A 22,212-nucleotide genomic window follows, 5' to 3' on the forward strand; every position below is an offset into this window, starting at 1 on the left:
GATGATTTTATTGCCACACTCATTTAGCATGCACTGCAAGTGTAAAAGTATATAAGTCACTGACAGTCAGTAAAGTCCAGATAGTTAGCCAATGGCATTATTATACCATCAAGTGATGCCACCAACTCACTGAACAAAGGTCTATCAGACACTAGTTCATACCAGCAAGAAAGCATTAGCATATAACTATGGGTACAAAGGCAAAGTTAGATTTAACTAATTTAATATTATTTTTACATTTCTTGTGAGCAGGCTGTATTGTGAGGACACTGCAGTCTCCCTCCTGTGTCAAGCAGGTCTACAACTCCTGCAGGATCCAGGCCAGGGTATGGAGTCCTCCCAAGGCTGAAAACCTCCCAACAAAGTACACCATAGGACCACTGTGATCATGCATAAAAATAAAATAAAGAAAAACAAAAATAGCTTCATAATTATATGAAGTAATAAATAGCTGCATAGTTGAAAATGCAACTATACACTGCAAAAACTGTGATCATGCATAAGAAATAAAATAAAAATACAAAAAGCTACATATTTGCCTTCAGTTTGTCTTATATATTTAGTCATAAATAGTTGCATAGTTGAGTCTATGCTTTATTTTTAAATGCTTACAACATCTGATTTTTCTGAGAAGAGTCCATCATGAAGGCTTTCCAGTGCCATCCATTTAATGGGGAGTTTGACAGATGCATTGTTGTCTTTCAGTTGCTTAAAGTAATTGTTTGCATACACTTCCTCAGTGAGACCAAAATCAGCAACTTTGATGATCCCGTGATCATCTATCCTACATGGAACAAAAATTAGAATTTATGAACTTGTAAAACTCACATGCAATTCCTAGAAGCAAGATCACGATGAATGAAGTTATGTGAAGCCAAATAGCACATTCCTTTAGCTACTTGAAGACAAATGGAGACGAGCTTCTTCCTAACGTCAAGAACAATGTCATCATCACTGGATTCAGCGACTGTGAGATTATGCCTCTCTTTTTTCAGATAGGAGAGCAAGCTTCCTTTTGCCATAAAAGGCATTACAATATATGGAGCAGGTCCCATGTCAATGCAGACACCAATGAGGTGAAGGACGTTCACATTATCAAAAGACATCATTCGAATGCACTCATCAACTATTGACTCTACATCGTTTTGAGTAAACGATCCTATTGAAGTAATAATATAAGGTATTTAAATGGCAATGAATACTGGGATCTATACCTTTTAATGTCTTAACAGCCACTGGTTGTGGGGCTCCATTTTCCATTGACAACAAAGCTCGATATACAATACCAAATTCACCTAAAAATATCAACATAAAGATATAGACCAAGGTGCTTTCTTGCATGCCTTGACCAATTGTTTCCTGCAGAGCAATGGAAGACCATGGTATGGCATATTCCGATAGTTTTTGACCATGAGTTGGTGAAACTTGAACAGAAGAGCACAATTCTCCTGGCGACAGTGCAGGTCTAACAGATTCCCCTGAAAAAAAATACGTATAAAAACATATTTAAAAATTTTTGAAGCATTCATTAAACAATTTTTTTACCTGGATAGTATCTGAGAGACTCTCTTGAGACCAAGCTCAAGTTAACTGATCTTTTTCTTTTCCATACGACGCGGACTTTAACTTTCTCACGTTTTTTCTTCTTCAAAACAACAATGACAATCACCACAACAGCGGCAACACTCACTGCCACAAGCAAGAGCAATACCAATGTTACAGAGACTGCTACAGCAACATTTGAATTACCTAAAAAGGACAAAAATAATCTATAAATAATTAGGTAGAATATACCATTACATTGATGATTAATAGAAGCATCAGAACAGCAGTCACCATTAAGATTGAGAGATTCAATGAGTTTTCCTGGATTGCTGCAATCAGGTGGATCAATGCTATCTGTCATGGACTCAAATTTAAAATTGCTTATTGTTCTGAGCAATATTTCCCAGTTATCGGCACACAAGTCGGTTGAAATGCAGTTACAAATCTGAGGACAGAGGAACTGAGGAACGTGTATAGCATCACGAGTCCCACAAGGTAAGTAGTAATAAGTGCACAGTGCCTTTGCCACAATGTCATAGCAGTCAGAAGTGAATGGGAAGCTTTTTGTAAGCTCTTCCATGAAGAATCGTATGTGAGGCTGGCCGTAGGTTTGTCCCTTGGGAAAATAGACATAGTCAGTTTCAGAGAAGTAGGCATCACAGACAGAAGTGACATTTGTCTTGTAGTAAGGCTCACACTCGCCCTGTGAACTAAAGTAGTAAAAAAAAGATAATCTATCAAGTTACATGCATATATATGTACACCCTACGTCATTTTGTTCCATAGTCGATCATCCAATTGAGTACTACATACTGATACTGCATTGGCAGAATCTATTATACATTATTAAAATACAATATTGATGTTAGTTTTTAGCATGTAATGTACTTATTTCAGTGCATATGACACCAACATCTTCACTATGATCACAGTCATGAGTACCAATCGATTCACGGTCCATATCGCAGTCAACCAAACGGCTCTCTGATCCATTACAAATGATCTCATCCAAGAGTATCCTTCCAGAGCCCATTCCAAAGTAAGCCCTTGACCGATACACAGTAACTGTGCAATATATAAAGTGATGTATGTAGTTGGGACATGCACTTTACCTGGTGTAAAGTTAGTTGTGTATCCAATCTGTCGACATACAACTGCAGCATTGATATTAGTGAATCTATCATCGCAGACAGTCCCCCATGAATCACCAATGCATATTTCAACTCGTCCTTCAGTTTCAACTCTACCATCAGCCAAACGAACCTCGCCATATCGACAACCTGCATTGATGCAAACATTGTACAGAAACAAGTAATGCTCCATTGGGGATTATGTAGCTAATACTGCAGAACTGTTTGATGTTTTTGCAGTAAATATTATTGATGAGTGTCTTGATGTGCAAGACCTGCTTTCACAACTTGTCAATTCTTACTAAGTAATGTTATCATAAACATACTTTATCATTTTATTTTCAATTTCATTGTTTTTCTAATGAGATTTAAAATTTGCATGGCATAAAACAGTGAGCATGCCTGATGAAGCTAAAATTTAAGCACAGGATTATTTTAGGTTATAAGTCTTTTAACTCAAAAATTTGCAACCAAATCAGCTCAAATTGTTATGCATTACACAATTTTGAACTTTTACATTCACCAGAAATTGTTAAAATAATAGCATGAACTTGAATGATCCAAATAATCTAACATTAGCCAAGTAAAAAGTTCAAAAATTTCTTTGAATTGAAATTGGCATATTTTTGCACATTTCAAATGGTATATCTCAAAAAATTCAAGTTGGAATCAGCTCAAACTTTCTAGATAACATAAGGACATCAATATGTATCTGAAAATGTAATAAAATTGGGGGTCATTTCAGAGGCATTTTTTGGAAAAAAGCATGGGCTATACTAGTAAAGGGAATTTGTCAAAAATTGGAACATTTAAAAATTGGCCATAACTTGAAAAATTAAATTTGGAATTGGCTCAAACTTTCTACATAGCATAAGGACATCAATGTGTATCAGAAAATGTAATAAAAATTGGGGGTCATTTTTGGGCCATTTTTTGGAAAAAAACCATGGGCTATATAGTACAAGGATTTTATCAAAAATTGGCCAATTTTTTAAAAATGGCCATAACTTCAAAAATTGAAGTCGGAATCAACTCAAACTTTCTACATAGCATAAGGACATCAATATGTATCAAAAAATGTAATAAAAATTTGGGGTCATTTCGGAGCCATTTTTTGGAAAAAACCATGGGCTATATTACAGGGATTTTATCAAAAATTGGCCCATTTCTTCAGATGGCCATAACTTAAAAAGTTGAAGTCAGAATTAGCTCAAACTTTCTACATAGCACAAGGGCATCAATATATATATATTGTAAAGTGTAATAAAAATAGGGGGTTATTTTAGGGCCATTTTTTCGGAAAAAAGCATGGGCAAGTATAGGGAATTTTTTTTAATTGGCTTATTTCTTTAGGTGACCATAACTTCAAAAAATTTTAGTCAGAATCAACTCAAACTTTATACAAGGACATCAATGATGAAAAAAATCATTAGACTAGGTCATAATTTTTAAGCAATGGAATATGGCTTACATGCTTATACTTACTTACATTGTGCTAAATGAAAAGAGATGAGAGATAGCACTAGCAGAAGAATCATAACTGTAAGATGAAACAGGCAATCTTTCAAAATGAAACAAACTTTTGCAAATGGTTTACTCTAATATGCATGTAATTCCTATGAGATTAAATACTACACAAGGAAGTCTTCAGTTTACAGTAAAATTTAATGATTAATAATATTTATGTAATAACTGTAGGCTCTTAAACACGTGTTTGCACGTGGGAAAACTCCGCCTACAAAACATTATAACCACACCCACATTGGAAAATGTCTTTGAAAGCAGCAGCATTTCTATCTTTTGGAGGAGTTAGGCTGCTCTTGCAAAGAACAGTTCAATTACCATCACACAGTAAGAAAACTGTAGTGATCTGATTGATTAATATCTTGTATTTTTTATCTAAAAAATCATTTTAATAATAATAATTATTATTATTGTATTTCTCCAGGTAGTTTAATATGTTCAAGAGCAGCCAGTTCAAAAGCAGCTGGTACAGGCATTTCCATTACTTCAAAGTACAAGTTTGGCTACAATGATATACCTGAAATGGAAAAGTGAGCATAACTTACTGAAATAATATCAATAATATATATATAATTACTACAGTATTACGATTAAAAGCATCTTAAAATTATTAATTTTTTTAGTTCACCCGAGGCTGTCAAGAAAAGATTTAGCATCGAGTTTGCAAGCAAGAAACAGAGGAACAAGCTCCTTAAGAATGAAATGATACAGAAGTATCAGCAAAATCCTGGAGACACTGGCTCTACTGCTGTACAAAGTAAGAACGATACTAGTCTGGACACACCCCATCTACAGCGAAGGGGCGTGTCCAGACTAAAATGATACCTGATTATCTTAGAGTAAATTTTAATTGTGGGTACTAAATTTTTGTAATTTTAGCACATGGTAGATTTGCGATTATTAAGTAATTAATTAATAATTAATAATTGCAAAATATGCTATTAATAATACCGGTATTAGTATTAACATTATTAGTATTTTTTAATCATTTTTCAGTTGCCATAATGACTGCTAAGATACAGAATCTCACTGAACATATGAGAAATAACAGAAAAGTAAGAAAAATAGCTAAGTACCATGACTATGTCCAGGTTTTAACATTAATAACTTGGATAATTATTTACATAGCATAAGAACATTGATATACATCAGAAAATGTGTAATAAATTCATGCACTATTCCTTTTACAAGTACATGTAGCACTGGTTACATTGTATGTGTGTTTATTTTTAGGATAAGAGTAGTCTCCGTAAGCTGCTTCACGGTATTGAAAGGCGTAAGAAACTGTTTAAGTATCTGAGAAGGACTGATTTCACAAGGTATCACGTCCTGTTGAAGGAATTTGGTCTAAAGCCACTGGTTGATGATAAATATGCTACTCTTGATAAAAAGAATAAAAAATAATCATAATGCAGTAGCAATTTATTGTTAATTGTTTAAAAATTATCAATTTTTCCACAAAGTTATAACACTGTACAGCGACTTTTTGTAACATCCAAATTACGTCCATTTTCCACACTTGTTTTTGCTATAGTACTTGCTGGGATTGTTAGAGGTTTAAGTCTAAAGAAAAATTATCATAACAAACACTTAATGTTCAAGGAAAAACAAATAAAATCCTTACTCGTGTGTTGTTGTTGCAGTTTGAACTTCATTATTGCTATCAGTCCTATCATTTCTTATTATCGTCTTTTGTGCTACAACAGGAGCTGCACCTTGAAGATCATTCTACATTGGATGATAATACTGATAAAAAAGGGACAGATAGTATAATACAGACCGAGTTACTAGCTTGTTCAGGTGCTAAATATATAGGGTTTGGATCATGTGGAACATCAAGATGAGGGTCATTAGCATTACGCCCATCTGGTTTAGCATTATTCTCATCTCCTGGTTGAGGATTACTTGTGTTCTGTGAGGAATTATGATTTTAAAATGAATAAGATATTACAGTATTATATCAACATGTGTTTACTCTAATCAGAGGATTCAGAGAGTTTGGATCTGTACCAATAGAAGGTGGTGCTTCCTCCAGTTCAATTGGCGTGAACGTTTGTGAGGTTATATATTCACTTCTAGTTCCCACACTAATAATTCTAATTATTAGAATTAATTAAATAATAATAAAATTTAAATACTATACAGTATATCAACTAACTTTTTTGATTTCTTGCACTTCTTAACATAACATAGTCGTACCACACAAAATATAACAACACATGCCACACCACCACCAACAATAAGAAATGTACAAACACTTGCACCTAATAAAAAGCTATACTTTATCAAACAATGTAATCATTAAATTTACCAATGACAATGTCATCAGAATCAGAACAGTCAGTAGAACCTATAAGAAATCATTAAGTATCTGTATGTAATAAAACTCACAGGTTGGTGATTGAGATGATGATGTATCTGATTGCGATGGTGATGGTGAGAGTGAGGGTGGGGGTGTATGTGATGGTGAGGATGTACTGATGACAAGTGATGGTGAGGGTGATGGCAGTACCACTTCAATGACTCTACTAGCAATGACTACATCACTCTCATTGCCACTATCTTTAAGTGAATGCACAAATACTGTATATGTTCCACTAGCTGTTAATTGATGAGTCGTGGTCTTTGAAACCACTTTATAGTCATCATCAGAAACTGTGACAGTGTCATTTAGAGTTAAAACTTCCATAAAAATGAAGAGACCAGATGAGTTAAAAACTTTAATGACGCACCCACTTCCACCTGGCAATAAAGTACAATTGATCCTAAAATAACCAGTAGAACTGTTAGTAGGAATAAATACACTGTGAACTGGAGATGTGCCTGTATAATAAGGTAAACCTCAATTTAATAAGTCTTAAGATAGTAAAGATACTGATATATATTATACCAAACTCACTAAAAGTATCATTGATATAACTGATGTATGATGAATGGTGGTTCGACCAGGTGAGGGTGGATTTACATTGAAGATCAAGAGGAAGTGTCGTATTAATAGTAATCATCACATCATTGTATATAGTGAGATTAATGTATGAACAGAATGGGCTAGCACTTTTATTACACATTGTACAAATATGAAGGAGACTTGGAGAGGAGAAAGGGCAGCAATCAGAATCCAACTGGAAAAGTAGAAGAATAATTTCAATAAACATACATATGTAGCAATAGATCTTACCTCAGCATTTACAATTAGTTGAGCTGCTGAAGGTACTATGATTACACTGTGGCTGACAATATTAACAACAGGTTCTATATAGTAAAGATTAAAGAAGGATGAATCATTAGAACTTTTAAAGTGTGTAGAGAAGCATTTGGTCATGCAATATACATGCATGTATATGTACATTCCTTTACTTACTAATGGCAGTACTGATGTTAATAGAAGTCTCTTGACTAGGACCAATTCCATTAACTGCTTCAATACTAACAGTGAGGACTTCATCAGAAGGCAATTCATCTGCGAGCCAGTAATGGAATGGTTCTTTAGTAGTAACAACAGTGTCATTCCACTGTAAGATAATATTATAATTTAAAATATGACATCCAGTTGGAGTGACAGGTCGAGTCCAGTATAAATATACTCCAGTACAATTGACAACACTGACTACTGATGAGGTGTTAACTGGATCAGGAGGATCTAAAACAAAAGAAAAAAATTTATCCCTTATGCTCCTCAGTTCTTGATAGCACCCTTTGCTTTCCCTTCCCTTCTCCCAAGCTTTCTCTCTCCTCCCTCTCTCTCTCTCCTCCCTCTCTCTCTCCTCCCTCCCTCTCTCTCTCTCCTCCCTCTCTCTCTCCTCCCTCCCTCTCTCTCTCTCCTCCCTCTCTCTCTCTCCTCCCTCTCTCTCTCCTCCCTCCCTCTCTCTCTCTCTCTCTCCTCCCTCTCTCTCTCTCCTCCCTCTCTCTCTCCTTCCTCCCTCTCTCTCTCTCTCCTCCCTCTCTCTCCCAACCCTCTCTCTCTCTCTCTCCCTCCCTCCCTCTCTCTCTTCTCTTCCTCTCTCCACTGACCTGTCCCAATAATGGCACTAAAGTTGTTTGAGCACTGGACCGGACTAGTAGGATACATTCTAATCTGTAGCAGCTTGCCATGATACTTCTGAAAAGTCACACCATCAATTATTAAATAAGAAGTACAGATTTTTGTGAGATTATTGAAAACAGGAGGGGGTTCCTGAGTCAATTCATCAACTTCTTTGGTGTCGTGACTGTAAATGTACATCTTGTACATTCTGTGCACGCACATCAGGTCATCAGTGAGGTTTGTAAAGAAAGAGAAAGTCAATAAAAAGTCTGAGCCATTACACGCCTTGATATGATCAATGTGATGAATAGAGGCAGAGTGGGGGCATGAAGATACAGAGCAGAGCTGGGAAAGAACCAAAAAAGAGATGCAAAACGAGGAGAACTTAGTTGTCCACTCAAATGACTGTAGGCTGTGGAATGGTCTCCGCCTGACCATCGAAACTATGGAGAACTGAGATGGAGACAAAGAGTATGAAGAGGGAAGATTATGAGATTCAGATACCCTTGATTTTTTACCTATTTTTTGTATGACCACGCCTCTTTAAAAGTTATTAATAACACGTCACGTGAGGACATGTGACAACTGACAATGGAGAACATAGAGAGTGATGATGATGATGATGGGATAACTACAAGTGATTTTAACTTTATTGGATTTACCTTCCTTAATAATTTCAAACCTTTTCCTTGTTCAGTTAAGTATTCACACCACTGGAAGAAAAGGCAGGCCCTGATTGACGAGATAATTGCTCATGATGTTGAAGCCGGAGACGAAGAATTTGACGATGAATATTCTGACCTACACAGCAGTTTTGTCACAAAAGCCTCCGAACTGAGAGAACTACAGGAAAGATGTAACTAGTAACGCGTACATTTCTGGAAAACTTGAAAGCATTTTTTAGGCGGCGAATGGAAGAAGGGGAGATGGTCAAAACAAGAGTATGATATACTAAAGACTAATCTGAAATCATACATGAAGGTATAATGTACCGTATAGCTGGAAAAGTTTGCGAGAATTATATTTTGCAATTTTGTACCCATATAGCTAATTTTAATTTTTGTGGAATTTAATTTTGCTGGTGTAGGCGTGTACTGTTGATACACCCATTACTTATAATGCTTTGCGGAATTAAATTGTGCGTTTTTATGATGAACAGCAAACAGCAAAATTAAATTCCAGCAAATATTTCCAGCTATACAGTATATGTACATTATTTTTCTGAAATTAAGATTTGCAACTCGAAAGTCTTTATCTTTCAATGTAATAAATTTTTTTTTATTACAGGAGTTCAATATCACGGATATTAATATACTTCTTGACAATGCTGACAAGAATATCGAGTTTTACAGAAAAATAGGTATGTACCGTATAGCAGGTTTTTTTCGAGGAAAATAAATTTCGCGAATGACCTGTATCTGAAAGTTTGCGGAATTAATTTTTGCGAATTTCTACTAATCTGCCATCTTGTACTGTATTAAATTGATTTTGAAGGAATTTAATTTCGCAAATCATGAAAAAATCTGCGAAATTTGTTATCCTCGAAAAAAACCACTATACCGTATGTACAATGACAATCACTTCAATTTCCGGATGTGTTCAAATTTTATGGTTGCTTTGCAAATTTTGGAACGACTAGTCTGTTAATTTATGTCTATACTTTTTATAGCCTGTAACATCAAGAGGCCATTGTTCGTAGTGTACAGAAAGTTATTGAGATTCTTCACTGAAGAGAATTACGTTGGCATGTAAATAGAATTTAATTCTATTTTTATATTTTATTTTAATAATAATTTTTTTTAGTTGGACTAGAGAAATGAATGACAGATTAGTTGAGTGAGTTTATAGTCTATTTTTAGTAACAAAACTGATTATGTCATCATTGAGTGATCATTCTAAATTTAACATTACAATCAGGTTGCATGCTTTACATGGAAACGATTGGAATACAATTGGACAGATTATGGGCATCGGATGGGCCACTTGCTACGACCATTTTAGAACTGTTAATATTAATAAAAAATACACTGAAGGTAAAAGCACATGTATGCATTAATATACTAATAAATAATTGTAAAATTACTGTATACACTTACTTTTTAGTTATATTGTTTGTATATATATTTTTATATTGTTGTTATTTTTTTGTTAGGCCCGTGGTCAAGCGAAGAAGTTGACAAGTTATGCCAAGTGATGGTTAGGGAGCACGGGATTGAAGACTGTCAGTTACCGTCTAACGTCACTTGGGAGATGATCTCAAGGGCGGTAGTAACTAGGAGCGCCATGCAGTGTCGTTTTAAATGGTAAAAAGGAGCTTAATAATTATTATTATTATTATTATGTAAAAGATGAAGCTTGTTTTTTGTAAATTTTATCAATTTTTCATTTAATTGTAGGGTGATGCTCTTATCCTGGAAGTTAAAGGGAGGAGAAGAAAAATGGACGACATCTGATGATTTGAGGCTAATAGAGTGTTTGAATGAAGATGAGGAACTTGAGGATGAAGAGGACATCGACTGGGAGAGACTAGCAGCTGCCTGGCCTAGGTATGATAATGATGGTACCCAAAAACAGCTTCAGTAGTAACCATACGTGTCATTTAATTTTTGTGTTTTATTCATGCAGTGCCAGATCAAAGTATTTTTTAAGGCAAAAGTGGGCAAGTTTGAAACGAACTGTTCCTTTTAGCAGTTCAAAGATTTTTAGAGGCAAGTGTGCGTCTTGAATAATATTTCATCATTATTTATTTTTGTATTTTTAGAGTGTGTTCTTTATTTGGTGAGGCATAGAGCTCCAGCTTTGAGGAGACAGTTAGATAGCATGGCAGATTAATTATATCTCAATTATAAATCATTCGAAAAATTTTTAGATCTATGTTGCAAATTTAAATTAATTAGCCACTCCCACAAATTAATTTTAGTCCAGCTCCACCCAGTCTCATGACATTAGATTTTGCAATGGAAGAACCGACCCTGTCTTCTTCTCTCTCCGGTGATTGGCCTGTAGATGAAGAGCTAGTGGCAGCAGCTACTGCCTCTGTACAAGCGCAGGAAAGGCTCTCCTCTTTATTGAGATCTAAAGCAGAAAATAAACCCGCAGCTCAAAAAAGTAATCCCCCAAAATAGTAGAAAATTATCTGATATTTATTATTAATTTTTTTGTTTTTTTAATGTTTAGCTGCAGATGAGAGTGTCACCATATTAGACTCATTGCGTGATCTAAAAAGCCGTGTCGAGGGTACTCAGTTTATTTTCAGCCCTTTCTCCTTGGATCACAATCAACTCTCTTTGCTCCGCCATCTTGTCGTGTCTCACACTCCTAATAACCTCCACGAAGGGACGAAGGCAAAAATAGCCGAGAAAATAACAGAGATATTTGATGGGCAAGTTAAGAGACTTGTGTACGCTACGATACTTACATGTCCGTGGTTTTCCGGCTCTCAGTCTGAAGAGTCTTCACAGGCGAAGAATAACATCCTTTATGTTGTGTTTGTGTCACGAGATGAGCAGTTCTTTACGCTAGCCACTCAACACGAGAAGGAGCTATGTGAAACTGTCGATCAAGTGAGTCAGTATTCATTATTGCGTAACTTAGAAATTTGGGATTTTTTCATACCTTTCAAAAATTTAATATAATTGAATGTTACAGTCTTTATTTTGCTTTGTAGGGTGTTATATTTGCTTGCGAGGTGAGACATTTTTGTGCTCAGCTCCAGCGTGGTAACGTCAGAGCAGTCGAAGCTTTATGCTCCCCTCCTGATTCGATCATCTTTAGCTCACCGGAGTGGATCAACCTGGCATCACTTCTTGATCCAGTCTCGCTCTTGACTCGTACCTTTGTTGATCGCTGCGTGGGACAGTCCGTCGGTGCCTTGGTAAAGAAGAGACCGACCTCTGGTAGACTGGTGATCAGAGATGATGCTCTTGTAAAGAATTTTTGTGACTCTTTTAGGTAACAAACACACATAGATGTGATATGTGCTTATGTACATACATGTATGTTTTTGGATGACACAGTATTGGTAATTGTGCTTCATTTCTTTTAGGCTTCTTTCTTATGCTGAGTCAGCAATTAAGAGAGAGCCAATAAGTAGTTGGTTTGATGTGGGCGTGACTGAGGAAGAAAAAGAGATACTTCAATCATTGACGAAAGCATTCGAAGTAAAATACCACTTAAAATACTATCCACTTCAATTTACTTGTAATACCTATGTATTGTCAATTACAAGTTTTAGGTAACTATGTCTTCTATTGATTTTATTTATCCACATTGAATATCTATTGAAAATATTGCTATTACTAACAATCATTTTTTTGCATTGTGTGTTACACATTGTGTTGTTTCACAGGGTTTAGTACACAAGGAGCAGTTGCTTGAATACGTATTGAAAGTAAAGGAGAGAGTAAATGAAGGAATAGGGGCAGTGCCTACTGCCCAGCCTGAATGGACCGCACAGCTTGGAGAATGGCTGACTAAAATGAGAATGGAGGGAGTTAAGTTTTCACTACCTCAAGGTCAGTCGCAGAAATGTAGTAAAAATGGAGAATTCTCTCCTAGCTTTTTGATAAAATATAGTACGGGGACTTTTACCTGATTTTGGAGCAACTTTAAAAAATCATAAAAAATCCAAATTTGATTGGAATGAGCTGAAACTTTCTATGCAACATAAGAACATGTATATGTATTAGAAAATGTAATAAAAGTGGAGAATTTTCTCCTTTTCAATTTTGGCGAAATTTGGCCCGAGACCATGTACTATAGTACAGGGACTTTTACCTGATTTTGGAGCAACTTTAAAAAATCGTAAAAAATCCAAATTTGGTCGGAATTAGTTGAATCTTTCTACGCAACATAAGAACATGTATATCCATCAGAAAATGTGATAAAAGTGGAGAATTCTCTCCTTTTCAATTTTGGCGAAATTTAGCCCAAGACCATGCACTATAGTACAGGGACTTTTACCTGATTTTGGAGCAACTTTAAAAAATCGTAAAAAATCCAAATTTGATTGGAATCAGCTAAAACTTTCTACGCAGCATAAAAACATGTACATGTATCAGAGAATTTTTTTTAATGGAAAATTCTCTCCTAACTATTTTGATGATATATATCTAGCACAGGAACATTGGCCAACATTTAAAACAATATTACACTGTATTTATTTCATTTAGAGCTGGAATCAGATTTAGATCCCCATCGTGATTTCCTTGATTCTCAATCTCTAACGAGTGTCCACAGTCGTGACGTGATCGTGATTGCTAAGGCAGGAAGTCAAATGTATAACCTAGCTATGCCTACATCTGACACAGACTATATAGTGGTGTACAGAAAACCAACTCACGTGAGTATCTGTAATATAATATTATTGAATATTACTATTGTGTATATGTACATGTAATAGTGAATTGTGACAAAATTGGCTATCTAAGTATGGCAATATTATATTGATAATTATATCAATTATTGCTTGCTGAAATACTAAGATTAACAATTACTGTCGAAATTTAATATGCAAAAAGTGATGATGATTTGCAGAATTATCATCAATTATGGACATTGCATTTCTTATTCATTTAGGCTATTGTTAGCAGTAGTTTCAACCACAAGGTAATGTATTAATTTATCATTGTATCCCTAATCCAGCTCATACTGCTACCATAGGAATCAATGGATAATCGCGGACATCAAGCTGATACAGAAATTGCTGCCTACGAGATAAGACTATTCTGTGAGATGTTGCTAAAAGGAGCCGTGAACATATTCGAAGTAAATTTAAGTTGCAGCTGCTCATATTGCTTAATACATTCTTGATATTAACTTTTTATTTGTAGTTGCTATTTGCCGACAATCTCTACTTTACAAGTAGTTACTGGTCCGAATTATCGTCGCTTAGGAAAAGCTTCATGAGTGAAAAAGTGATACTCCAGTATATTGGCTTTATTAAGACACACATGAAGCTGATCAATAGCGGGAAACACACAGGTACCCCGAGAGAAAGAAAACTCTTCTATCAAGTGTTTCACAAGTTGCTGTCACTGGAGAGTTTCGTGTTAGGAGGAAACCCAGTCGTCACTTGTACTGGTAGCAATAGAGACTATTTGATGAAGATTCGTCATGGACCTCTGGAAGTAAGTGAATGAAGATATTGTACGATGTACAGAACTACTTTGCATGCATCTCAATACAACGGTGATATGGGGCATCAGTTTTAATTATACATTGTACACCTTCCTTGGATGGTTATAACTTTTTATAACTGCATTTGACAATAGTGTTATTAAAATTACTGTAGGGGTACAATTGGTAGATATACCATGTACCCCATTCCAAAAATTTTTTAGAAATCAAGAACACAACAATGAATCTACACCAGCTTCTAATGCTCATTTTTATACTCAGCTATTTGTAAAAGCTATTGTGGGTTCATTACATTGTGGTTAACACTCCTGTACTTGTATAAACTGTAATCCTTTATATAACAGGGTGATCTGGATAGAGCTCTTCTCTATTCAGAGGCACAGAGGAGGCTTGGGCTAGCTCGTGAGCAGCTGCTTGGGAGAGTAAAGAGATTCCAAGAGTATGGGGACTATCGGATATTGCAAACATGGCTGCTACTGGTTAGGGGAATCTCTTTGAAGGAGCCACTGAAAATGGTCACACCTCCCATTTAAATTTAGCTTTATATATTTGTTTTTAAACAAAAACTAATCCATATTTAATATATTTTAATTTTTTTATCATAGACAGTATTGTTAAATTTTATTACCATTCAAAAAATTATTTTAATTTTTAAACTCTTTAACTCCACCTACTACAAGCTCAAGCTCGAAACCACACCTTTAAAATGGCAGGGAAGTTAGAAGGCGAGTTACAAGAGAGCCTCCAATGTCCCGTCTGCTTGGAGACACTGACTGATCCCAGGGCTCTGCCATGCATACACAATTTCTGCATTGCTTGCCTCGAAAAGGTTTACTCCGAGTCGCAAAGCAAAGGAGAATCAAGAGGTATGAGAACACCCCCATCTCATCATTGTTATCATAAATTATCACCAATTTATTATACTCTTGTTATCACTCATTAGATGAACTGGAGTGTCCTACATGTAGAGTAAAGCACCCGCTACCAAATGGAGACGTCCATAAGATAAGCAAAAATTATCAGCTGGCCGATGTTATAGAGCTATTACGTTCTCACTCAAATACAAGCAATAATGATGATGAAGTTTGTAATGAAGTACCTCCAAAGAAAGAAAAGAAGAAGGACGAAGCTAAGGAAGAGTTTCTGTGCGATGTGCACAGCAAGAAGCAGGACATGTATTGCTTAAAATGTCAGTTTCTTGTCTGCCGGTCTTGTATCTCGGATCCTGTCCACAGCGATCATGAGGTTATAGATCATGAGGATGTCATTGGTCAATTGATGGAGGAGGTGAAAGAGCTTGAGGGCTTAGTGAACAACGCTGGGAGCAATATCGAAGAGCATCTAGCTGAAGCTAATGCTTTAAAAAAGCAGGAATCAGAAAATCTCGAGTCCTGCAAGCTAGAGCTTACGGATTATTTTGACCAAACTACAAGTCGTTTAAGAGAGAGGATAAAAAAGGCTCAAGAGAAGTTGTCTGAAGTTGAGACTCATCAGAAGAGCCTCTCGCAGATGTTAGAGGATGTCAAGATTAGCCAGAACAAACAGAGAGATGCAGACATAGAAGAGCTAATCAAGTCAAAGGAAAATGCCGGAAGACTAGTGGAATCGGCTCAAAACCTTTTATCAAGTAAAGAGCAGTACAATAGCAGAGAAGCTGTGAGCAAGGCAAGCTCCATTGTCAAGAAAATGAGAAGTGTTGTTGACACTAATACCCAATTTGCCCTCACTTCCGATCCAATTGAGTACAAGTTCTCTTCACAAAAAGATCCACTTCAGTGTGAACTCATCGATCAATCGGCCATAGTAGTATCAGGATTACAAGAGAGGGCCCGAACTGGTGCCAATACGTTCACTATAAAGTATCTCAAGAAGCTTCATTCCCCTCCAGAAATCTCAGTCACCATTAAACTACCCAATGGGAGGCAATGCACTGCTGAGGAAGTAAAAGTTGAGCCTGTGGCTGATTCATCCAATGAATGGACTGTTGTGTATTTCCTCTCTAGTGGTGGTTTTCTATCACTCTTCACACGTCGTATCATTGAGATATCGGTATGCATTAATGCAATAGAAGCTAAAGGAAGCCCATTTAAAGTTCAGTATGGAGTAACAAAGGACCTTGTGTTAAATCCATTGATTTGATCGTAGTTACTATAATCTATAGTTTTTATATTTTCATAACTACACACTTAAAATTATTAGTCATTTATTATGCAAATATTCATTAATATCAGAGTAGATCCCAGTTGCAATCTTGCATTTCTACTGTGCAACCAAAACAGGAAAATAAAGTAATAGAAGTTGTAGAAAAAAGGAAGAATACTGTAGGATGAGCCATTTTATTAGCATTTGTGGCAGGTATTGGGGATGTATTTTTTATAGCTACATGTGACATTGATAAAACTTTCTGTGAAACTCAAACTATTAAAATTAAAACTCAAAAAAATGAAAGAGCATTCAATACTAAAAATAATCAAGTTTCATTGTCCTTTCCTTTGCTATATAAATATCTTTTCATTCCCGACATATCTAAAAATAGATAATGTATCAGTGAAAGTTTCCATCCATTAGCAGCCATAGGAGGAGCACTCCATTAGCAGAGGTTAAATTTCCATTAGCAGTGGTCATGCATTGTCAAAACTAGATGCATTATGTAAGAAATGAGGAATTTCAGTCACATGGGAGGGAAATCATACAAACTAGAGCAATGATAACAATCTCTCTCTGTCACATACATCATAAGAAGCACTTCCTGCGTCAATGCATAAACTCTAGAAATTAGGTGATACTAATTTAAATTACCTGTTTTTTCATAAGTTCAGTAGTATTCTTCTTGCATGTTATGTGGACCATTGCATTGCCAATCACCTAGTAATAAACAAAAAAGTAAGTACTGGCATAATTGTGGAGGAGAATGAGTAGTTTAAAGACTTTCGAAAATTTGCAAGACATACTTTTCAGCATAAACTTTTTGGTATTATTAAGGAAAAAAATATATGTTCATTTGCTACGGAAGTTATACAATGTAAAGAATAAATTAAGTGGATGTCATTAATTGCCATAATGCAAAAGGTTTGAATTAATCGGAAACATGATATGCAAATTATGAAAAAATGTCTGCAACAATCACTATTGCAATTGATCACAATGGCATTCAATTCTGCACGGTAAAGTTGAACTTAAGACTGGACAGAGACGTTTCACGAAAGTGAGATGCATTGTAATGCAATTCAAAGCATCAGTCATCAATGCATTAATTTTGTAAGGTAACTGCCAGGAAACCCATTTAAGAGAGAGTGATTATCTCAGGACGGCTTAGAACTGTGAAACTGAGCAGGTACCAGCACATTCAAATAGGTTAATCTTTATCGTTGCATGCAAATGGTCCAGTTACCTATGACCTTATTCACACTGTGATTGAAATTTCAAAACATTTATTTTAAGATATAAAAAATACAATCACGTTCTCTAAGACATAAAAGAAAATCAAATATGTCATGGTTGTTTGGTGAGTTTTAAGAGTGGTGTTGACTGCATGTTTGCACTTGTCCAATTGAATAAGAATACAATGTAATTGAATAGCTCCACAGTTAAAATTATTAGTACTGTAGGCCCAAGGAAATGTGAAGAGATAATGGTTGAAACAAAATTTGAGTACGGACAGAAGGCCTTCCCATGAGAAAGATGTTTAAAAATGAAAAAAGGCTGAAATGTAATTGTGAACTGCAAATGATTTAAAAAGAATGATTAGAAGTGTTGCTTTGATTAATGAATGCTGTTTGAAAATAATGTTTACTAAAGGCTACATACACTGCACATTGATGTAAACTGCATGAGGAGACTAGCCAAGAAGCAACAAAGCTCTCCTAGTTTTTACAAGCATAACTTGAAAAACATTGAAATGATAAAAGCTTTGAATGGTAAAGAAGGCCACATTCATTCTGACTTAGTAGGAAGTTACATGTATTGAAGAATTGAAAGGCTACATAAATCTGCATACAAATGGCAACTACATCAGAAGTAATAGATTTTGAAGCAACAGTGAATATTCCCAGTATATGTCATCACCTCTTTGTTGCCAATAGATCCAACACCTGTTGCTTTTGCAGCATCTGAAATGCATGGGAAGAAACCAAGAAGCAACAAAGCTCTCCTAAAGCAGAGATCATTCATTAAAAAAATCATTTGAATTTAGAAAAATAAAAAAGTCTGTGCATACTAATCATCATAATGGCATTCAATGCCACAGCTGATACTAAAAGCAGTGGAATCTCCTGGCTAGAACTGGACACTGTCTTGCTTCATTCAATCATGAGGACACTATTGGCGAATCTCCTCTTTTAAACACAGAAACTAAATACTAAGTGCATTAATGTATAAGTTTCTCTTGTGTCAATGTCTTTGATATCAAGTAGTCTCAGGAAACAATCCCTCCCATTTAACTTGTCATTTAGCTTTCCAAACAAGGCTTTAAATTGATTTAAATGGCTTGCCTTTTCATAAGTGTGAGAGAGAGGCACTGTAATGGAATTAAGACTAAGGACTATGAAAACATGCGTAAGAAACCAAAAAATGGCTGAAGTCAAACCGTTAATTTTTACTCTCTATCAATAATAGTGATGCCATTAGTAAATATAAAACTTTGCTCATGTAAAAGGCCTTCAGGAGCCAAGTGTCCTCCTACTCAAGGTAAGATTATTTGAATTGTTTTCTGGTGCACATATATGTTCTAACTGCTTCTGTATAATTATGTTCTAATTTTTTTCCAATCAAAAAAAGAGAGAGTGGTTATCTCAGGACGGCTTAGCATTGTGAAACTGAGAACGAGGCAGTTAACCATTTAATTAGGTTTAGTACAAATTCCAGAAATGTTTATATAAATCATTTATAATATGAAAATTACGGCAAAATCTGCAACAACGACTATTGCAATCAATCACAATGACATTCAATTCTGCACGGTGAAGTTGAACTTAAGACTGGACAGAGACGTTTCACGAAAGTGAGATGCATTGTAATGCAATTCAAAGCATCAGTCATCAATGCATTAATTTTCTAAGGTAGCTGCCAGGATTGACAATCTGGCATTAATTTAACTAATGAAGTGGGCGGAGTCATACCCAGCAAGAGTGATTATCTCAGGACGGCTTGGAACTGTGAAACTGAGCAGTTAAAGCTGCATAAATTTACCAGCACATGTAAGTAGGTTAATCCTCATCATAGCATGCAAATGGTGCAGTTGCCCATATAGATTAATCCCCTCTGCTGAATAGAGCAAAACAATCCATTTTTGCATGAATCACAAGCAGATGGCATCATCAAAAAACAAATGGCCCAGGACACAAAAATGACCAGTACTTAGTTAGAAGCTAACCTGATTAATCTCTTGTCAAAGCTAATTAGGACACTGAAATGCATCAAAATCAACAGACACCTGTGTGAATAAAAAAAATCACTGAGTACTTACTAACACAAACAGGCACTTATAAACACCTCCTTTCCCATTAAGGGAGGGTGGATCAATCCCTTGAGAACCCCAAAAGGTGAGAAAGGTACATATTTTGACCTTTACTGCCCTGAGCCCATTCAGTGTATTATACAAACTTCATTAATTTAAAGCTCAAATTGCAAATTGCTCGTTAACAAATTTAGTAATACCCACCCACATAACATTAAAGTGCAAATTTTTAATTAGATTTATTCATATAAAAGAGCCTCACCTAAAACTTTCGAATCATTTCATAACCTCATCAATGCAATACTTGCAGCTGCTGCCTGATTGATTCCATCGTGTTCAGTCAATCATAACAGCCTTTCACTAATTAAAACTATCTATTAACCTAAAAAATATCATTAGCCACTAATTAAGAGGCTATACATACCAAGAGGACTGCAATACAACTTGCAGCATCATACTCCATTACTGCCTTCTTGTCTCCAACTCTGCAACTCACCTCGTGGTAGTGTAAAGTTGCGCATGCGCAAACAAGTTATAAATTTACATCTATTAATTCTATAAACCACTCCCTTTTTTAAAATGGCTACCACCAATAAAGGTTCTCTCAAGCCTTGCTCTAGGACTGATCCTCGTTATGGACGAATAAAGAAAGTCTTTATGGCGTATATACACAACCCTGACCCTTACGAGCAGTATATACCACCTTATACGAGAGATCAATTAAGAAATCCGGCCATTTATCGTCAGGCTTTACGAGAGAAAGCAGAACACTCCACCCACCAGCTTCATAAGATCGACTCACACAAAGCTACTGTTAGGCGATTAATTGAGTCCTTAGTTTCAGGTGGAGTGGCAGTATCTCACGATCAAATTCACGAAGGAGAACACGTCACGAATCTCTTAAAATATTATGAAGAGCAGATCATTGACTCCGATGCCGTCCTGTTAATAATTACAAAGTCTCTCAATTATTATATGAGCAACGAAGCTCCCATTGGCGAGAACGAGATCCTACTTACGCGTCACTTTTTACACAACCTCATGACAATTAAGAAACCCTCTGGCACTAGTTTTATTCCAGTTTTTATTAATCAACCAGTCAACCGAGGCTCTATACCAGCTACGCTCGCTAGTTCTACTTGTTATTCTTTACGGGAGCCGTTTGATGTTTGTTCTGGCGATTTATCTGATCTTTATGCCTATTTGACTAATCAGAATACTGGTACATTTGACGGGCCAGCTGAAGTGATTGCAATACCTGGAAGAAGGAAAGCTTGTGAGTTTTGTTGTCAGTTTGAATTATAGTAGCAATATTTTTTAGTTTGACATCATAAAAATTGAGGAAATGATTTTTGAAAAACTTAAAGTCATACATGTAATCAGGGTTTTCCAAAAAGCTGCTAATGGAGCTACTCCATATGAGCTGGCATATGGAGCAACTTTAAAAATTCATAAAAAAATCCAATTTTGATCGGAATCAGCTCAAACTTTCTACACATCATAAGTACATGTATATGTATTAGAAAACATAATTAAAATGGAGAATTTTCTCCTTTTCAATTTTGCCGAAATTTAGCCTGCGGCCATGTACTATAATACAGGGACTTTTACTAGATTTTGGAGCAACTTTAAGCATTTGTAAAAAATCCAATTTTGATCGGAATGCACTCAAACTTTCTACACAATATAAGACCATGTATATGCATCAGATAAAATTATAAAAATGGAGAATTCTGTCCTCTTCAATTTTGGTGAATTTTGGCCCAGGACCATGTACTATAGTATAGGGACTTTGGCTCAATTTTTGAGCAATTTTAAAATGAAAAGAATTAAGTTGAGTAGCACTATGCCCACAATCCTGTGGGAAACCCTGGTCATAATCCTAGTAATAATCGTGAGTTCTTGCATTATATGCATAATCTTTCCTCTTTAATTGTAGATTCATTCGTACCGAAGCAAAAGACTCAAGCACTATCATCTGAGGACTCTAAATTATACTCCGAGCTCTGCCAGAGGAACACTCCCCTACCTGAGGAGGTCATATTCCAAATGATATCAGACATTGCTCCCAAATGGAAGAAGCTTGCTGAAGAGCTCTCACTGTCTAAGAGAGACATACTCCAGTGTGGGAGCATTGCTAGTTGTAGTGGAGAGAGGGAAGCTTGCTATCAAATGCTGTTAATATGGAGGAACAGACAAGATCCACCTGGAACAATAGCTGTCTTTGCAAAGGCACTTTGTGCCATTGAATGCTCACATTTGCTTTATGCTTTGGCTTTTTATTGTAAATAAACAAAATAATAATCATATCTCATTCTTACTGTCCAGTATTTTTGTATTATTTTTATTCATAATTCAGTTAATAAATTTAATTAACTAGCCTCGAGCAAGTAGTA

General features: G+C 35.7%; 7 protein-coding genes and 1 long non-coding RNA gene across 11 annotated transcripts; 5 read left to right on the plus strand and 3 right to left on the minus strand.

Annotated features, from left to right (window-relative positions):
* Positions 1 to 36: 36 nt before the first annotated feature.
* LOC100639938 (tyrosine-protein kinase receptor UFO-like) lies at positions 37 to 4,313 on the minus strand. 2 transcript variants are annotated; one of them, XM_003383562.2, is made up of 12 exons: positions 4,165 to 4,313; positions 2,658 to 2,825; positions 2,434 to 2,610; positions 2,315 to 2,378; positions 1,801 to 2,255; positions 1,546 to 1,749; positions 1,344 to 1,478; positions 1,215 to 1,295; positions 829 to 1,159; positions 613 to 784; positions 238 to 380; positions 37 to 186 (listed from the first exon to the last, which is right to left on the minus strand). In XM_003383562.2, the coding sequence occupies exons 1-12, from the start codon at positions 4,211 to 4,213 to the stop codon at positions 57 to 59; spliced, it is 2,109 nt and encodes a 702-aa protein (XP_003383610.2). In that variant the 5' UTR covers positions 4,214 to 4,313; the 3' UTR covers positions 37 to 56. The 2 variants fall into 2 exon arrangements, with proteins under 2 accessions (XP_003383610.2, XP_019863002.1); XM_020007443.1 differs by having other exon boundaries at positions 1,795 to 2,255.
* Positions 4,314 to 4,369: 56 nt separating this feature from the next.
* On the plus strand, positions 4,370 to 5,675 carry LOC105316501 (28S ribosomal protein S15, mitochondrial-like). Its single transcript, XM_011411433.2, has 5 exons — positions 4,370 to 4,526; positions 4,624 to 4,729; positions 4,823 to 4,956; positions 5,196 to 5,254; positions 5,433 to 5,675. Exons 1-5 carry the CDS (start codon positions 4,445 to 4,447, stop codon positions 5,601 to 5,603), a joined length of 552 nt encoding a protein of 183 aa, XP_011409735.1. The 5' UTR covers positions 4,370 to 4,444; the 3' UTR covers positions 5,604 to 5,675.
* On the minus strand, positions 5,558 to 8,762 carry LOC109591812 (uncharacterized). The gene is made up of 11 exons (XM_020007450.1): positions 8,211 to 8,762; positions 7,561 to 7,839; positions 7,378 to 7,451; positions 7,099 to 7,321; positions 6,591 to 7,022; positions 6,511 to 6,549; positions 6,358 to 6,463; positions 6,175 to 6,295; positions 5,980 to 6,111; positions 5,824 to 5,927; positions 5,558 to 5,762 (listed from the first exon to the last, which is right to left on the minus strand). Exons 1-11 carry the CDS (start codon positions 8,659 to 8,661, stop codon positions 5,663 to 5,665), a joined length of 2,061 nt encoding a protein of 686 aa, XP_019863009.1. The 5' UTR covers positions 8,662 to 8,762; the 3' UTR covers positions 5,558 to 5,662.
* A 1-nt stretch (position 8,763) lies between these two features.
* Positions 8,764 to 11,112, plus strand: LOC105316474 (cyclin-D-binding Myb-like transcription factor 1). 2 transcript variants are annotated; one of them, XM_020007471.1, is made up of 11 exons: positions 8,764 to 8,860; positions 8,921 to 9,079; positions 9,128 to 9,204; positions 9,511 to 9,583; positions 9,893 to 9,971; positions 10,027 to 10,059; positions 10,141 to 10,256; positions 10,376 to 10,526; positions 10,620 to 10,769; positions 10,849 to 10,931; positions 10,985 to 11,112. In XM_020007471.1, the coding sequence occupies exons 1-11, from the start codon at positions 8,815 to 8,817 to the stop codon at positions 11,053 to 11,055; spliced, it is 1,038 nt and encodes a 345-aa protein (XP_019863030.1). In that variant the 5' UTR covers positions 8,764 to 8,814; the 3' UTR covers positions 11,056 to 11,112. The 2 variants fall into 2 exon arrangements, with proteins under 2 accessions (XP_019863030.1, XP_011409692.2); XM_011411390.2 differs by having other exon boundaries at positions 8,785 to 9,079.
* A 35-nt stretch (positions 11,113 to 11,147) lies between these two features.
* On the plus strand, positions 11,148 to 14,965 carry LOC109591821 (uncharacterized). The gene is made up of 10 exons (XM_020007454.1): positions 11,148 to 11,331; positions 11,401 to 11,786; positions 11,891 to 12,174; positions 12,269 to 12,383; positions 12,572 to 12,737; positions 13,395 to 13,564; positions 13,801 to 13,830; positions 13,885 to 13,989; positions 14,055 to 14,351; positions 14,706 to 14,965. Exons 1-10 carry the CDS (start codon positions 11,163 to 11,165, stop codon positions 14,892 to 14,894), a joined length of 1,911 nt encoding a protein of 636 aa, XP_019863013.1. The 5' UTR covers positions 11,148 to 11,162; the 3' UTR covers positions 14,895 to 14,965.
* A 78-nt stretch (positions 14,966 to 15,043) lies between these two features.
* LOC105316502 (tripartite motif-containing protein 34-like) lies at positions 15,044 to 16,576 on the plus strand. Its single transcript, XM_020007486.1, has 2 exons — positions 15,044 to 15,227; positions 15,305 to 16,576. Exons 1-2 carry the CDS (start codon positions 15,068 to 15,070, stop codon positions 16,498 to 16,500), a joined length of 1,356 nt encoding a protein of 451 aa, XP_019863045.1. The 5' UTR covers positions 15,044 to 15,067; the 3' UTR covers positions 16,501 to 16,576.
* Positions 16,577 to 16,747: 171 nt separating this feature from the next.
* Positions 16,748 to 20,333, minus strand: LOC105316475 (uncharacterized). 2 transcript variants are annotated; one of them, XR_898208.2, is made up of 5 exons: positions 20,241 to 20,333; positions 20,079 to 20,198; positions 19,733 to 19,792; positions 17,161 to 17,226; positions 16,748 to 16,887 (listed from the first exon to the last, which is right to left on the minus strand). It is a non-coding gene; the product is annotated as an uncharacterized LOC105316475 (long non-coding RNA). The 2 variants fall into 2 exon arrangements; XR_002190058.1 differs by having other exon boundaries at positions 16,748 to 17,110.
* A 47-nt stretch (positions 20,334 to 20,380) lies between these two features.
* LOC109591898 (uncharacterized) lies at positions 20,381 to 22,185 on the plus strand. The gene is made up of 2 exons (XM_020007502.1): positions 20,381 to 21,092; positions 21,756 to 22,185. Exons 1-2 carry the CDS (start codon positions 20,396 to 20,398, stop codon positions 22,106 to 22,108), a joined length of 1,050 nt encoding a protein of 349 aa, XP_019863061.1. The 5' UTR covers positions 20,381 to 20,395; the 3' UTR covers positions 22,109 to 22,185.
* Positions 22,186 to 22,212: the final 27 nt, after the last annotated feature.

Source organism: Amphimedon queenslandica, unplaced genomic scaffold, assembly GCF_000090795.2.
Source record: "Amphimedon queenslandica unplaced genomic scaffold, v1.1 AMPQUscaffold_13509, whole genome shotgun sequence".
Taxonomy (NCBI): domain Eukaryota; kingdom Metazoa; phylum Porifera; class Demospongiae; order Haplosclerida; family Niphatidae; genus Amphimedon; species Amphimedon queenslandica.